At 39.1% G+C, this 16,057-nt stretch overlaps 1 protein-coding gene and 1 long non-coding RNA gene across 4 annotated transcripts; one reads left to right on the forward strand and one right to left on the reverse strand.

The window, feature by feature from the left end:
• Nucleotides 1-2,493: 2,493 nt before the first annotated feature.
• Nucleotides 2,494-4,545, reverse strand: LOC112159313. Its single transcript, XR_002921454.2, has 2 exons — nucleotides 4,251-4,545; nucleotides 2,494-3,317 (listed from the first exon to the last, which is right to left on the reverse strand). It is a non-coding gene; the product is annotated as an uncharacterized LOC112159313 (long non-coding RNA).
• A 554-nt stretch (nucleotides 4,546-5,099) lies between these two features.
• LOC112152735 lies at nucleotides 5,100-14,544 on the forward strand. Of its 3 annotated transcripts, none has more exons than XM_024282506.2 (4): nucleotides 5,100-5,352; nucleotides 7,748-7,906; nucleotides 10,741-10,821; nucleotides 13,194-14,544. In XM_024282506.2, the coding sequence occupies exons 2-4, from the start codon at nucleotides 7,873-7,875 to the stop codon at nucleotides 14,096-14,098; spliced, it is 1,020 nt and encodes a 339-aa protein (XP_024138274.1). In that variant the 5' UTR covers nucleotides 5,100-5,352; nucleotides 7,748-7,872; the 3' UTR covers nucleotides 14,099-14,544. The 3 variants fall into 3 exon arrangements, with proteins under 3 accessions (XP_024138274.1, XP_036068936.1, XP_024138280.1); XM_024282512.2 differs by lacking the exon at nucleotides 5,100-5,352 and adding an exon at nucleotides 7,982-8,036 and having other exon boundaries at nucleotides 7,547-7,906; XM_036213043.1 differs by lacking the exon at nucleotides 5,100-5,352 and having other exon boundaries at nucleotides 7,542-7,906.
• The last annotated feature ends 1,513 nt before the right edge of the window (nucleotides 14,545-16,057 follow it).

Raw genomic sequence — 16,057 nt, forward strand, 5'->3', positions numbered from 1 at the left:
CACCACCACCTACACACACAGATATCACTGCACGCTAAAAAGGAAACTGTAGCTGCCTGGCATATGTTTAAAAAGCATTTATTTAATTTTAATGCTCATGACTTAAAACATATTCGCCGAATTCTTTTTTTAAGCATAAAAATAATTTCCATGGACGGGAATCAAGCTCGCAAACTCCACAGTGAGAAGCAGCGTTGCTGACAACCGAGCTAATGTCCAACACAAGTGTAGGATGGTAGATGATTTCAAATGGTTTCTCGGTGTTTGACATCCCATAATTTCAATTGTTGTGGGTCTAAAATAAGGAAAAGAAAACGGTATTTTTTAATAGCGAGTCCCTGGAAAAACTCACTATTTATAATATCGCTGAAATAAAAATGAATCAGGAAACTGCAGTCAGTCGACTCGTGTCCTCCAAATCCTCTACCGACGTAAATAACATTTCCTCTGGATTAATCAGCCTCCTCTCTACATGATCCTCTATGAATGAACATGTCATTCTGGTTTCTGAGTGGTGAAAACATGACGTCTCTAACGTGAATGGTCTCTAAATGTTAATGAGGAACTCGTATTTGATCATCCTTCACTTTAAAAAGGGGCGGAGACCGCAGAGAACTCTAAGTTTCCTGAAGAAAACCTGCTACCGACCAGGTTTCGTTCACAGACTCAGTTACCATAGTGATTGATTCTGAGTTCAGCTTAACCTGCTTCTTGGAACGGGCTTGGTTTCGCCCACTTTCCCGGGTTTGAGTTATCTCTCTTTCTGGAACCGAAAACTCAGAGTTTTGGTGAATTTGGAGTTCACGAACTCAGAGTTCCAACAAAACCTGCTTCTTGAAACGGGCCCCAGTTCTGTTTATTTATTTATTTTAATACTGAAGGAAGTTTTATTTATGTTATTGTAATAATAAAACAAGGCTAGACCGTCCAAATGTAAAGCCCTTAACATAGGATCTTCCCGCTCTATGAAGGACCCGGCCGTCTACTGCGAAGGCGGCGGCATCGGAAGGAATTCAGACACAGCTCAAGAGACCAAAACAAACGCTGACGTCACGTCAGTGTCAGGATTTGATTGGCTGGATATCGATGTGCTCCTGGATCGACTACTTGCTCTAGTGACACTGTTTGGGCAAAGTTTTTCACTCTGAATTTTTTTATGTTGAATTTCTGACCCATCGAAATTTTAAGTCTTGAAATTAAAAACACATATTTTTTTTAAAAAAGAAAATATTTTTGGGAGGATACAATTTTGCTGTTTAAAAAGCAAGGGTTAAAAAAATTCAGAAAAAAATTCAGAGGTTAAAAAAATCAGAAAAAAAATTCAGAGTCTGATGGAACTAAAAAACTTCCATAGAGACGAGACTTGTTGGCAGAAACTTAAACATTTACTAAATAAACTCAAACATGACAAAACCACGGGAGCCCAAACCAGTGATGTAACAGACAATGTATCACCTGACAATGTATAACTGAAGACCAGACACTTAAATAGGCTGCTTTTTTTATTTGAATTTACCACATTTTTTTTTCTTTGCAAAGCTAAGTGGGTTTTTCCACTTAATTTGTATCATTTTCTCTTCTTACTTCATTATTACTGTTCCTTTACTTGAATTTTTTATAAATATGATTTAAAATCCATCTATCAAAACATTTTTCTGGTCTCATTTTCTTTATCCCTGTCAGGATCAAGAGGTTGCTGGAGCCTATCCCAGGCCAACATCCACAAACAGCGTCCCCAACTCGTTTCCAACTTGACATGCTGGCTGGGTCCACAACCCTCGGGACACGGTACCGGATGTGGTACCAGACGAGGACTATAAACGCGGTTTATAAGTTCTCTGTGCTGTAATGTCTGCAGACAGAGTTCGTCAGGGTCCTTCTGCAGCTGTTAAGTGATGCTGAATAAGCTGAGGTCAAGTTGTCTGCAGGTCAGAACTCTGCTGAAAATCAGGGTCACGATTGGGGTTAATCTCAGGTGCCAGGATTTTCTTCAAATTGTATTTTTATTTCTGTTTGTTTTTCTCTGACGGATGTTTCTTGCTCCACTGAACGGAGCAGCCCTTCAGTGATGGTACAACTGTGACAGAGTGAGAAACTTGAAACAAGTCAGAATGATTCTGGTCTGAAAGTTTTAGTGTCAGTCGTGTCTGTGATCAGAAACCGAAGGTAAAAGGTGCTTGTGATTCAGCAACTATTCAAAACATCAGAGCCATGCTAGTTTTCACAACTAATGTGGTTTGAACAGCAAATGTTTTCACTGAATATCAAAACTAAAAAGGTATATCTTAGGAATGCTGTATTGTGTCATCCAACAGTGTTTTAGTGCAGATCTTCTGTTTAATACTTTTATTTTTCTTATTTGTTATTGCAATCTTCAAATGATCTACCAGTGCATAACCTGGATCACAGCAACAGAGTTATTGTGAAGTTAACTCAAGTCAGAAAAGTTGTTTCAACTCCTGAAAAGGACAACAGATCAAACAATACACAAAAATGAATCTCTAGGTTTATTGCACAACACATTACATTACACTCACTGTCTTCAAACTGCTCTCTGTAGGGGCTTCTTCACAAGTTTAATAAATAGAATTTGGAACTAAACATTTACTTTTATTTGGTAAAACACAGTCACAATTACATGATATGATTGTGTGAGTGAACCCAAAGGGAGAAGGCTTTTTTAGCCAACATTAAAGACCTGGAAACATCTGAGCTGTTCCAACTTGGTTTTCAGTTTTGACCAGTTCACCACCACACACACAGTGCACACTGAAACAATAACAACACCCGTTGTCATGAAGCTCTTCTTTGAGACTAATACACATATCAACCTCCAGTGGAAATGTGAAGATTTATTTTTGAGTCCTTGTTGCAGTTTATCCACTCAAACCTTCTCTGGTGTTGTTCAGATGAGCAAACAGCCAGGAAGTAAACTGAGAGATGATTTGCTCTTTAGGACAAATTCTTGTCAATTAAATGGCATGTCTTATAGTGGAAGTCCCATGTGTTCATGTTTCAGGAAATGCAGAGAAAAATCTCACATCACTTAAGGAAAAAAATACAGCAGCAGTGGTGAGCTGGCCTAAAGAAAATCAGCTCATGCAGAACCTTTTAAAACAGCCACTAGAGGGCGACACAGAGGTGCACCAGGGCTCATGCACACTAACATCTCCACAGAGAAACAGAGGGAAAGCTGGAGACTCTTTAGTCTGACGGAGGGCGTGATCATTCGTCAAACCGGCCCTCCAGGATGCTCTCAAAGGAGAAGGACACAAACGAAGCCCTGACCCGTGTAGAACTTGTTCTGGAATTCCACCCTGAAAGAATTCAAGACAGGAAACAACAAAGCAATGAAGCACATTTGTCAACATATCCAGCATCTCCACACCAGCCTGTCTAGGAATCAAATTGTCTTCAGCTATCATCACTAGCATCTTCAGAAGCCAAATTCAGCTTTCAACATTCACACTAGTATTATCACAGGTAATGCTGTATATCTAGTTTTTTAAATGTAGTATTTTTTCTGTGAAGAATACATTAATGAATTATTTTAAATGTGGTTATGTGCGGCTTTCTGAAAAAGAATAAATGTTTACGTTTAGGCTGTGATTGCTGCACTTTTTCTGTTAACCTACAAACTGACCCCGGCCCCCATCAGAGAAGAACACAGTTATGTGGCCCTCATTAGAAACAGTTTGTGGACCCCTGTCTTAGAGGAAACAAAGCTGTTACAGACTGATGAACCAATATGCTGTAATCTTTAGTTAATCATGCAGAATCTTTATCAAACAGTTGAAAAGCTGAAAGGATGGCTCCACAATATGTCAAACACAGAGGAGGAAGTGTGATGCTGTGGGGTTGTTTGCTGGACTAAAAAAAGTGAAAGGCAGTCTGAACCAACATGGCTTCCAGAACAGTTCTGCAGCTTCAGTAACCACTTGAAGCTTACCGATACAAATATACATCAAAGCATCCATATAAAAGCTGAAACTTTTGGCGGCTGAAGCCTCATGAAGACGGTTAAGGATGGTCTGGACGGTGGAGGGAAGGAAAAGTATCCAACAGGTCACACAAAAACGACCTGGAGGGTTCTGCAGGAGACCTGGGATTCTGTTTAAATCTGTGAAGTTTAAGGTCACTTGCCTTTGTAGTTCATTAGCAGTTAAACCATCTGAAATCATTTCACATTCGTCAGACTTCAACCCCCCAAACCCAAACACCGGGCCTGACTGACGCAGACTCGGACCCACCGCGCGAGGTCTTCAGGCTCGTGCTGTCCTCCGGGAAAGACGTCGAAGCCGCGGGCTGGTTGGGAACACAGAACAGCGCCGAGAACGACGGCCAACGGCTTTTAAATGGATCTTTGGTTTCGCGACTGCAGTCCACGGAACCCCCACCCAGCACGGACGGACCCCCGCCTTCAGCCCCAGAGCCGGTGTAGGTAGCAGATGTGCTCGGCCTGTCAGATCGGCTCGGGGGCTTGCGACTAGTGATGACGTCACACAACTGTAACAAACGAGTTGGCCAATTTGCTGTTTTTCTGTACTGAAACTGACGTTTACAATAAAGTTTATTTTTAAAAAAAGGAAAGAAAAAGTGTTGAGATCTACTCGGGCTATTATTTATTATTTTGGCATTGACAGCTCCTCCTCTAACGTCTGCTCTCCTCAGTGTTTGTGTAACGGAGCAGAACATGAGCTGCATGTTCTAGCGGGACTTCATCCGGTCCGTGCGACCAGTTCAATATTGGCAGGATGTATTTAGAAAAAATACGTGCGAATAATTATTTTCTTTTTTTTTTTTAATGTGCAACCAACAACAAGCTAGCATGCTACTCGCTAGCACCCACTTTACCTCAAACTTCATGCTTCCTAGCCTGATTTCTCTCTATTAAAATAACGATCATTATCCTGTGATGATTCCTCTCCATCGGATTATTTGGTTGTCAAGGTTTTTGCGGCTGATTGCAAACATTCCTTCTCCTTTTGTGATTCTTAACGTATTTGTTCGGACCTCCTCGGTTTTTTACTCGGGAAGAATCCGTGCATTGTTATGGCGGAAGTGTCTGTGTAATTCCCCGTGTCACGTGACAGTGGTCTAATAGTCCGGACCAATCACAATCTTACACGTCATCTATGCGCCAGCCCCGAGCCGATCTGACAGGCCGAGCACATCTGCTACCTACAACGTCTTTGTTCTGCTAGACTTTACACAAACATTCTAAAATCTGGAAAAAAAGAAACAAATAAGTATCCGGTGGGATTCGAACCAGTAATCTCTTGATTAACAGCGCGGGAGTTTGGCTCCCGCTTGGCTACCTAGACACCAGAAGTACAACACACAGCTTTGTGGGTATGTTCCATGGATTATGCAACCAACTGCAATATTTAATTGTCATAACAAACACCCCCCTTATTGCTATTTTGTCATTTATTGGCCCTGTGTATTTTTTAAAAACATTTATTTACTTGAATTGAAAAGCTTTGGGATTACAAAAAAAAAAAACAAACAAACAAACAAATAAGTATCCGGTGGGATTCGAACCAGTAATCTCTTGATTATTAGCGCATTTATTAGCGCATTTATTGTCATTTATTGCCCTTGTCTATTTAAGAATATAACATGTTTGATACATATTAAAAATGCATGTTATAAAAGGGTTTGTATCTTCTTTTTTCTGCTGTCTATTATGATCCCTTGTGTTCAGGATTCTGAGTATCAGAATGAATGTGAAAAAAAAAGAACGAATCTTAATAAATACAAAATAACTTTCTGCACCTAAACAATTTCTTTGTAGTTATCCGAATTACAGGGAAAATTAAACATTAATAATGATTCTCAAGCACTATCTACCACGCATACCGACTTGCATGATCCTGTTGAGTTTCACTCTGGTGTTCTTTGAACTGACATCACTTCCTGTTTGGGAGGAGCAACATTTTTGCAGATATTCTCTGTCTCAGAAATAAATTGCCACCACTAGCTCCTGCATGCTTGATGTTGACCAAATGATAAGTGAGACTCTGTCTGATCATTTTTCCTCAGTTGTGTATTTTCATTGGGGATTTCCAGCCTTTTGAACAATGGCAGCGCCAACAGATCCTTCCAGGTTGCAGTTGTATATAGGGCTGCCACGATTAGTCGACTAATCAACGACTAATCGACTGTTAAAATAGTCGACGACTAATTTAACAACTTTCTGCAGAGATTTATTGCTAAATTTAGTTTTATAAATGTAACATTTTGTAATAAATCATGAGATTTATCAGATAGAAATGAGAAGATTGTCATGATTAGTCAAACTAAACAGAACGTTCTTCCAAGTCAGGGAGAAATGCGGACAGATTTGTGAGGCGACAGGTGTTTGTTATTTCTGTACAGCTGGGAAGCTAAAGTTAGTTTGTTTTGGTTTGGATAGATATATTTAGAAGAGAACACATGCAGGACATCTCACTGCTGGGGTCTTTTTCTCTTCATGACTCTGAGAGACTTTTCAAAATAAAACAAATTGAGAAGGACTTTTACCAAAAATAAATAAATGAAATAAAAAACATGCAAAATAGCTTTTTCGTGCAATCTGTTCTTTTCCTGCTAAACCCAAGTGAGGATGCAGAGTAGAAAACAATTTAAAAATATATATACATAGAACAACTCATTTGCATGTGTCAAAGTCAAGGCCTGGGGTCTGGATCCGGCCCTCCGGCTAATTCTATCTGGCCCTCCAGATCATTTTATTTTAATGTTATTAATGGCCTGTTGTTATCTTGCATTAATTTTAACTTGTACAGTTTTGAAAAAATATATTATTATAGAGAGTAAAATGTTGAAAGTTATTTATGGTTAAAGTTGATTTATTCTGGAATAACATTCCTCCCTTTTTATTATGCATTATTATGTTAAAACGTTATGGTTTTAAAGTTTTAAATATTGTTTTCTGCTAGTCTTTGGACTATTTTAGCATTTTCTAAGCTAATATTTCAGCTAGATGCTAGCTGTTTTGGCTAATTTTGGCTTTTTTCAATTTTTTAGGCTTTTTTGAAGTTTAGCTATTCTTTCAGCTACATGCTAACTGTTTAGGCTAACCTACTTTTTTCAGTTTTTTAGGTTAATTTGGCATTTAGATAATATATTATCTGGTTATCAATTTCAGCATCTTCAGCTATCAGCACTATCATCTTCAGTGGCCAAATTCATCTTACAGCATTCTCACTAGCATTATCGAAAGTAATGCTATATATCTAGTTCATAATCACGTAAAATAGTTAAAAGGTTTTAAAGTTTTAAAAACTTCGTTTGAGTGTTCAATAAATGTTTATCCTGTTCAGCCGCGACCTAACGTGTGTTTTGGATTTTGGCCCCTTGCGCGATTGAGTTTGACACCCCTGAAATTAAAAATAAAAATAATCCGAATAAAGATTTCAGAAATCCTAAATTGGCTGTAACATGCTGTCAGCTCAGCACAGAGACATGCTCCAGGTCTGGACGGTTAATTTGATCAGTGTAGACTTCCTCCCACAATCAATATTACCCAGAGAGAAAGTGCTTTTAAAGCTGACCTTGGCATGCAGCTCACTGCAGTGTATGTCTGCCAGAGCGAGGACATAACGTGCTGCGTCAGCGAACTGTTCCTCTCTGCGTTTCTTCCCGGCACTCCAAGCGGCTACATCTACTCCCTTTTAACGTGACGGCCTCCTAAAAATATCCCTTCCTCTGTCCCCTGCTTGTTTTCGGATTCACTCCCCTGCAGAGGAAGTCGTTGTCTTTGACGGCAGTGAAAGAGAGAAAAAAAGGGAGTGACCACAGACTCTTAGAGCGGGTGGAACCCCACAGCACAGTGCTGCTGATAACACCAAGCGGTATCTTCCTCTACATATGAGCTGCTTTTCCAGACCCATGCAAGAGAGGGGTGAGTAATGACCTGCATGCTTTAGATGGCAGAATCTGTTTTTCTGCACACTTGAATATATTTTATCTTGCTCAGGGAAGGCCCTGAAAGAGCAGCACAAGCTTGACGAAGACTGTTTGTGTCACTAAAGGTAATAATAAATGATGTTTTTCCATAGCTGGTGGATTCAGATCAGTCTGTTGTTTTTAGAAAATGAATGAGATTCTTATTTGAGTTGAGGTCTGGCAGATGCAGCGTTAGTTGTTTGTGAGAAAGCAGATCATCGTATCATTTATTTATTCTTCTCATCAACATCTGATCACTGTGGTGATCCCTCCCTTCTCTTTCCAAATCAGGCGGAGCTGTCTGCTGCCTGACGTCCTCCTAGCTGGGCTTATGTTTTGGGTGGGACTTTGTTATGGTTCTGATGCACTTCCAGAAACATGTTTTCAATTAAATCAGGAGGATTTCAACTGTGAAAAACACAATTATCTGAAAAAAACAGCTCCTCCCCTTCAGGTCTTAAAGTCCCCCAATGACATTTTTTTTACTTAAAAAATGCTCCCATTAGTGTTTTAATTATGATTATGAAGTTTTTAACCAAAACCTCACAACCTAAATGTCTTAAAAAGACATTTTTCATTTTGATCTGAAGCCTGTTTCCAAAATCTCCTCTGAGGGGGCGTGGCTTTTTGCAGCCCTGCCCCTGACCCCCCGGTCAGATTATGATAACTCTGTCTCTCGCTAGTGTAAATCTTCACCGCTGCTACATAAAAACATCCATCAATCTGGGTAATGTCCAGCCGTATGGTTCTGATCCGGATGTCAGCTGGACGAGGAAGTGAAGATCTTCATGGACAGAACTTCCTCCAAAATCCTGATTCTTTCTCCTTCCAGTTCACCAAAGACTCTTTTAGCTAATTCTCCAATGTTTATTGACGTGATCAATACATTCAATCATTGGTTTCTCAGAGTTCTTGATAAAATAATCAAAGCTAACATCAAAATGCTCTTTCATTGATTTACAATCCTTTCCAACTGCGGTCAAATGAGCCGCCGTTCACATTTCCGTGGTCACATCAAGAAGCTCCGTGGAGTCTGGTGGAGATTTTCCAGCGTTCTCAGTCCTGCTACCGTAAGTATTGGATGAAACTCACACAAAAAATCCAGTGATGCTGATTTGACCACAGAAATGTGAACGGCGGCTCATTTGACTGCAGTCAATGTGAAGATACCATCTTCTCTTCTCCAGAACCTGAACTAGACACTAGGAACAGATGAGGGTTTAGTGCATGTGCAGCAGAGCTGTTGATGGAAAGAAGATCATTCATTCAAACAGAGTCTGTCCAAGACACTTTGATTGACAGATTTAAAAGGAGAAAAACAAAATGATTTCTTATTACATCTGTTCTCTTTCATAAGAAAATGCCTCACAGACGTGTTAAAATCTCAAAAAACATTTTTTTTATCAGAGGGGGAATTTGAGATTTTTTCCTAATATAATTCATTTGATCACTATCTTTTAGTGTTAGACTAGTAAAGCTTAGGTCAAATAAGCTTTTTTGTACCATTTTTTAATGACAGAGTGAGGCCTAAAAAGAAAAAGCTAAGGCTTTTGGAGGATTTGTTTTGCAGTTGTATGCTGATTACAGAGCAGGTGTATAGATTTCTATTAAAAGATTTACTTTATGTGAAAGCCTGCAGCAAAAAACACACAATTCTGCTTTCATCTGCAAAGGCTTTTAAAAAGACTTCTTTTTACAAAGTGGAATTGAACATCCTAAGCAGGATTATTCACAAGCTTTAAAGAGAATCTTCACTTGAATGTAGAGTTTTACCCAGAGGTTTGGCATGTTCACACACACACACACACAGCAAATACACAATAAGACACTGCACAGGGTTGTTGAGCATCCTAAATCCCATTGCAGAACGGTTAAGCCTGTATCTCATTAGGCTGCGACTGGGCTCAAAGCATCAGGAAATAAGCAACAGATTTGATTTAAACACGCATCGGATCTTTACTGCAGGTAATACAAATTCCAAGGAAAGAGTTTTTCTGCCAAACATGCACACACGTTACACAAGACAGGCGGTTTACAGTCTGGACCTCATGCAGGAACCTGAAGACATTTCATGCCTGCTGCTGTCTCTGGCCCAGAATGGACATTTTTGTCTCCAATCTGTCACAAAAATAGAACAGCTGCAAATAATTTAGAAAAAAAATCTTCCTCCAACTTCAAAGCAAATTATAAATAAACCCCACAGATGCTGTAAGACTGCCTTTTGTAAACATCTTTTTCTGACTTTATTTGATATGACTGAATATTTCAAGTTTTTCAACTTTATTTGTGGTTCAAACCTCCAATCCACTGTGAAAACATTTCATTCCTCTTAAGCATTAATCCCATATCATTATACAGTGTATAATGGTATGGGATGTTATGCAGCCAAAGTAACATAAATTTGCAGTCAATAATTATTTGCAGAGTGCTTAAACCTGCAGTCACATGGTCAAGTTGACATGATTTTACTCCACCCACCTCATCAGTGTTTGAGTGATTGTGGGAGGAGTCAGCAGCTGTGTGATGGTGGTAGTTGTGTACCAAGCTTGTGAGCTCATTGGACGTAGTGACCCTCCTTCCACATTGTTAGACGGATATCTGGTGGTTTGCCAAGAATCTGGGATCACATTACATCATTACATCAAAGGGCTGTGATAGTTATGCTGGACCACTCCTTACCCTCCATCAAATTGATGATAGGAGCCACGCCCTATGGGGGGTTCCTCTGAGCCACTGAGCTGTCAGAGTTTGTGTGAATTTGTCATGAATAAATGTCTTTTTCTTCCTCAGTTAATGAAGAAGCTGTGAATCCCTCTGTCACCCAAATGGCTCACAGGATACTTCATGATCACGAGGGAGATGGACGATCAGGTAAAACACCACAAAAGAGATGAATAACATCTGAACAACTTCATAGAGGCACAAGTGGATGGAAAGAGTGGCAGTAGTTTTAAAAAATACACTTGTAATGGTTTACTTTTCAAAATAAAAGCACTTTTTATTTATTGATTATTTAGATCAGGGGTGTCAAACTCAATCGCATAAAGGGGCCAAAATCCCCAACACACCTTAGGTTGAGGGCCGAACAGGATAAACATTTATTGAACACTAAAACTACATTTTGAAAACTTTAAAATCAGAACTTTTACTATAAATATGATCTACATATATAGCATTACCTGTGATAATCCTAGTGTAAATGCTGTAAGCTGAATTTGGCCACTGAAGATGCTAGTGCTGATAGATGAAGATACTGAAATTGATAGCTAAAAACGCTGAAGCTGATAGCTGAAAACAATGAAGCCGATAGAATGCTCAAATATTAGCTAAATGTAAAGTTCACCTAAAAAACAAAAAACAAAAAAATTGGAAAAAAAACCACGCAGGTTAGCCAAAACAGCTAGGACGTAGCTCGAAAAATAGCTAAACTTAAAGAAAGCCAAAAAAAATGGGAAAAACCCTAAATTAGCCAAAACAGCTAGCATGTAGCTGAAATATTAGCTAAACTCCAAAATAGGCTAAAAATAAAATAAAACAATAAAATAAAATGATCTGGAGGGCCGGATCCGGCCCCCGGGCCTAGACTTTGACATGTGATTTAGGTGAATGCAGACATCTTAGTGGATAATTATTCACCTTGTTATCAAATTTTAAGCATTTTCTGGGTTGGGTTACAAAAAATAAAATAAAACAGTAACCACATTTGAATCCTCTTTCCAAATCTTCAAAAGTCTAATAGTTCAGCCCAGTCTCAGTAAAATGCGTACATATGCCACGATTTGGGAAATACCGTGTATAATATACGCCAAAACCGGTTTTTGCGTGCATATAATACGCGCGGTCCTAAACGTGTTAAAGTCTGTTTTCCAGGTTTGACACGTCCCCTGGTGGAGGCGTGAGCATCACAGACAGCCCCACAAACGAACAATTTGCTTTTCTAACCCTAACCATAACCGTAATCCTAACCTTAACCAGGAACGACGTCATTTAGAAAAGAGCCGGAGGACTTCTGACCACGTGATCAAAACGAAACCTAAAAAGTTGTGTATACTGTACGCCGGCGCAACCCATCCTCTACCGTTGCGTATCATATGCACGCAAAAAGCGTGTTTGGCGTATATTATACACGGTATTTCAGAGTGCAAAGTCGTGGCATATGTACGAGAGTGTGTTGAATAGTTTTATAAAACCTCTTCATTCCATTTTCTTTTGAAACAGTTTCTTGTAATCTTTTTTTTCTTACTTGTGCGCTTTTTTCAAGCATAAACAGCTTTTCATTGTCAAATTTTATTTTAATGGTGAAAGATTCCCTCTTTGTTCAGTTTAATTAATTTTTAACAAACTAAAAAAGTAGACCTCTGACCCCCCAAAAATAAATGTACTTGAATCCTGTTTGAATGAGAAATCAAAATGAATGATGAACTTGTGGTTTATAATTGAAGCTACTGTTCTTCTGCTTTATTATTTTTCTTTTTATTCATATTTTTACGTTCGTTTTTACTCGTCTATATGTACTGCAGACTTCATGCAATTTCTGCCATTCAACTATCCAGTTTATTAGGACATCATTCTCCCAGTTTAAAATATCCTCTGCAACTTGTGATATTTATGAAAATTATTGCAAAATTTGCCATTGAAATTAATGGGGAAAGCTTTTCTGCAACTTCAAACTTTCTGCAATCCTAATTCTGCATATGTTTTCTGTCATCCATTTCTCCTGCATATTTAATGCAATTTCTGCTCTTCAAGTATCAAAATCTTCAGCTTATTAAGGACATCGATGTTACCATTTAAAATTTCTTCTGCAACTTGTGATTTTTATGCAAATTATTGCAAAATTTACCATTGAAATGAATGGGGACGACTTCAGCAACTCCAAATTTTCTGCAATCACAACTTCTACTTACTTTATGCTTTTTTAAAAATTCAAACATACATTTGTTCTGCTCTTTGTGGACCTTTCAGTTGATTTTGAAAAATTCTGCAAATATATATAGCTTTAAAAAAAAAATGACGTTTTTAAAATGTAAAATATAATGGAAGTCAATGGGAAATTTTCTTTGACTTCACTGCTTCTGAAATGTATCTCCTACAATTTTTGAGCTAGAGACATCATTCAAACTTTAAAATGTAGAGGATGGATTGGGCTCTACAGGTATTGCTTTTTGTGTGTGATTCTCACCCAACTTCTCTCCTTTCACTCACATAAAACGTGTCCCATTCTGTTTTCTTTATCCTTTCAGTGCTGGGGATGTTAGAAGTGCAGGTGGAGAGAGACCCGAAGACGGGAGTGACCGTTGTCAGGTCAGTGACCCCCGTTTCTGCACCGGCTGGCGCTCCAAAGGCCACTCCCATCTTTGATGACGGCAGAAAGAGCATCCACACTGTGGGCGGGACTCCAGGCCAGCCCACGTCTGAGGAGCTCAGGCAGGTCCTGAGTGTTGCAGACGGGTTTGGGATGAAAGTGTTGCTGGACGAGGTTGCAGCTTTGCCACATGAGGCAGAGATGAAGAGCCTGGATGTGGAATCTAGTCGAGTTCAAGTGGAAAAAGTTCTGTCAATGAGCGCTGAAGCTGCCCCGCTTAAAGAAACCCACTCACAGATAAACATCGATAGAAAAAGCCATGTGGAAGCCAAACAGAAGGAGGCGAGGAATGTCAGATATGAAGATAATCAAACTGCTACTGTGGTCATAGACAATGAAATAAAGCTCAACAGTCAGAGTCTGGAGGAAAACCCCGTCACTCTTCTGTTCCTGGGCTACGCCGATGATACCGAGGATGTCAGTCAGGACGATCAGGAGGGGATGATCACCGTGGAGAGAGTCATGATCACGGAGGATGGAGAAGAGACGCTCTTAGGCCACGAAACGTCTGCTTCCCTTCAGCCAGCATCCGAACAGGAAGTAGACCAGGAGGGGGACACAGAGACGCCGGTCCAAACCCTTCCAGTCCAAACCCCTCCAGTCCAAAACCCTCCAGTCCAAAACCCTCCAGTTCAAAGCCCTCCGGTCCAAACCCCTCTGGTCCAAAACCCTCCAGATGCTGCAGAAGATGAGACGGGGGCGGGAATCAAACCTCCTCCTGAAGAGGAGAAGGAGGACTGTAAAGGAAAGCAGAAGACCTGTAAATGTTGCTCCGTCATGTAGACGAAGGGACTCACGTGCACGCCCTCACAGCCTTAAAGCATGATACTCCTTTAATGGTTTTGAATACGTAACAGTTCTTCCAGTGAAACTTTGGTGAGTTTAGTTTTTGAATAGATCTTAAATCCATTTCCTCCTCCTGAAGGACTAACCAGAAGACTGTTTGATTCCTAACTGAAGATCTACACCCCAAAATGCCTTGAATGACCGATCGACACATGTCTGTGTGAAACTTTTCCCAAAGATTCATATTTATTTTTCATCATTTAACAAAAAACGAAGCATTTAGTCAATTTTGATAAGGTCAGAATCAGATCATGTATCAAATGTCTGTTCTTTCCATAGGTACATGTCTGTATTTGTTTTATTTCTTTGCTATAAACAGTCAGCTTAATTCAACTGTGCACTTATTTAAAGAGTAAAAGAAATAAAACATTTTCATTGTTCTAGATAATTGTTCTGATCATTCTTATATTCTAGACAAGAAATTATTCAAAATTATTGACTTTTTTTGTTCTGCAACCGGAGGCTCTGGAGGTACATGCGGCTCTTTAATTCCTCCATCGTGGCTCTTTGGCATTTAAGAAAACTTCAAACTTAACTAATTAATTAACTAATTAATTTTAAGTTTAGATTTTTGACATGTCAGATAGGCCTAACTGATAAAAATGATGGTTAAAAGGTCTAATTTGCTGTCAGAGTGGTTTAAAATCAGGGACATTATCTTATTGCATTACATGTGTAATATATGTAAATAATTTGGATTCCACACTAATGTTGTAATGTTTTTATTTACTAGTAAAAGAAGCAAAAGGATGGAGGAACTCAAAAGTTTCTTGCATTTTAATTAAATCTGCTGCAGCCGGAGGATCTGATTAAACACAGGGTGTGTTTTATTTTGAAAGGAACTTAAATGCTGTCAACTGTGAAATAAGATAGATTGGTTATATATAGAAAAGCTCAATTGTAGAGAACATTTTAAGGCTATCATTATAAATAAACGCCCACAAAAACATAAATAAAGTGTATTTTTCTAACTTTGAGGGGAGACTTTGCGGCTCTCGCTGAGTTTTGGTCTATAAGAATCTGAATCAAATGGGTCTTTTAGCGTTAAAGGTTGCAGTTCACTATTCACTAAGTCTAAATTTGTGTGTCTGAAATTTTAAAATACTTACAAAACCCTGAGAAAGTGTTGGGTTTGATTCCCCTATAACAGATAATGTTGCACCAACTTCCTATTTTAGCCTTTAGGGTTCCAGTTTTTTGTAATATTTAAGTTGCACTGCGTTATGTTTTTCCACTGGCAGTGAAGTGTCATCTGCTTCTCAAAGAAGAGGATTTTGTTTGTTCACATGACCCGGGAGGATACAGACAGTAAGCAGATCAGCTTGAGTTCATATTTCCGCTGTGGGTTCACGCTGACGAGGGCTGCAGCTGTCAGGTGGGTCCTTTCTGTTCATGCTGTTGTGATGCATCAACCTTTATTTGCTTTTTCTAAGTGTAAGGTAGGGTTTTGAAAATTCCAACACGTTGTATTTCTATGATCCGTCACTATTGATGATGAGACTATAAAGGTTTATGAGCTACGGAGTAATCAAATGTCCATCATCTCATGGTGGTTAACGTTCCATTTAGATTCATCTCATGAAATGAATGTTCCCTGAAAGGAGGGTCAAGTGAATTAGTTAAGCTTCTTAAGGCACATTAATATGTCCTGTTGCTTGAGCTTCATATGCAGCATTGTTCTACCTCTGTTTCTAATCCCAAACTGCAGCATGGCTGCCTTTAAGCCCCATAATGCAACAGTAAATATAGATTTTTATCAGGCAATAAGAAGGCGCCGACCTTAAATAAAATGGGCTTCAGGTCAGGTAGCAATGATCTGTCACGGTAATTATATGATGTTAAGAGTTAGTTTGCTTAAAGCCTGAACTTAATATGTTTGAAGGGTAACTATAGACT

This window comes from Oryzias melastigma, linkage group LG8 (genome assembly GCF_002922805.2).
Source record: "Oryzias melastigma strain HK-1 linkage group LG8, ASM292280v2, whole genome shotgun sequence".
Lineage (NCBI taxonomy): Eukaryota > Metazoa > Chordata > Actinopteri > Beloniformes > Adrianichthyidae > Oryzias > Oryzias melastigma.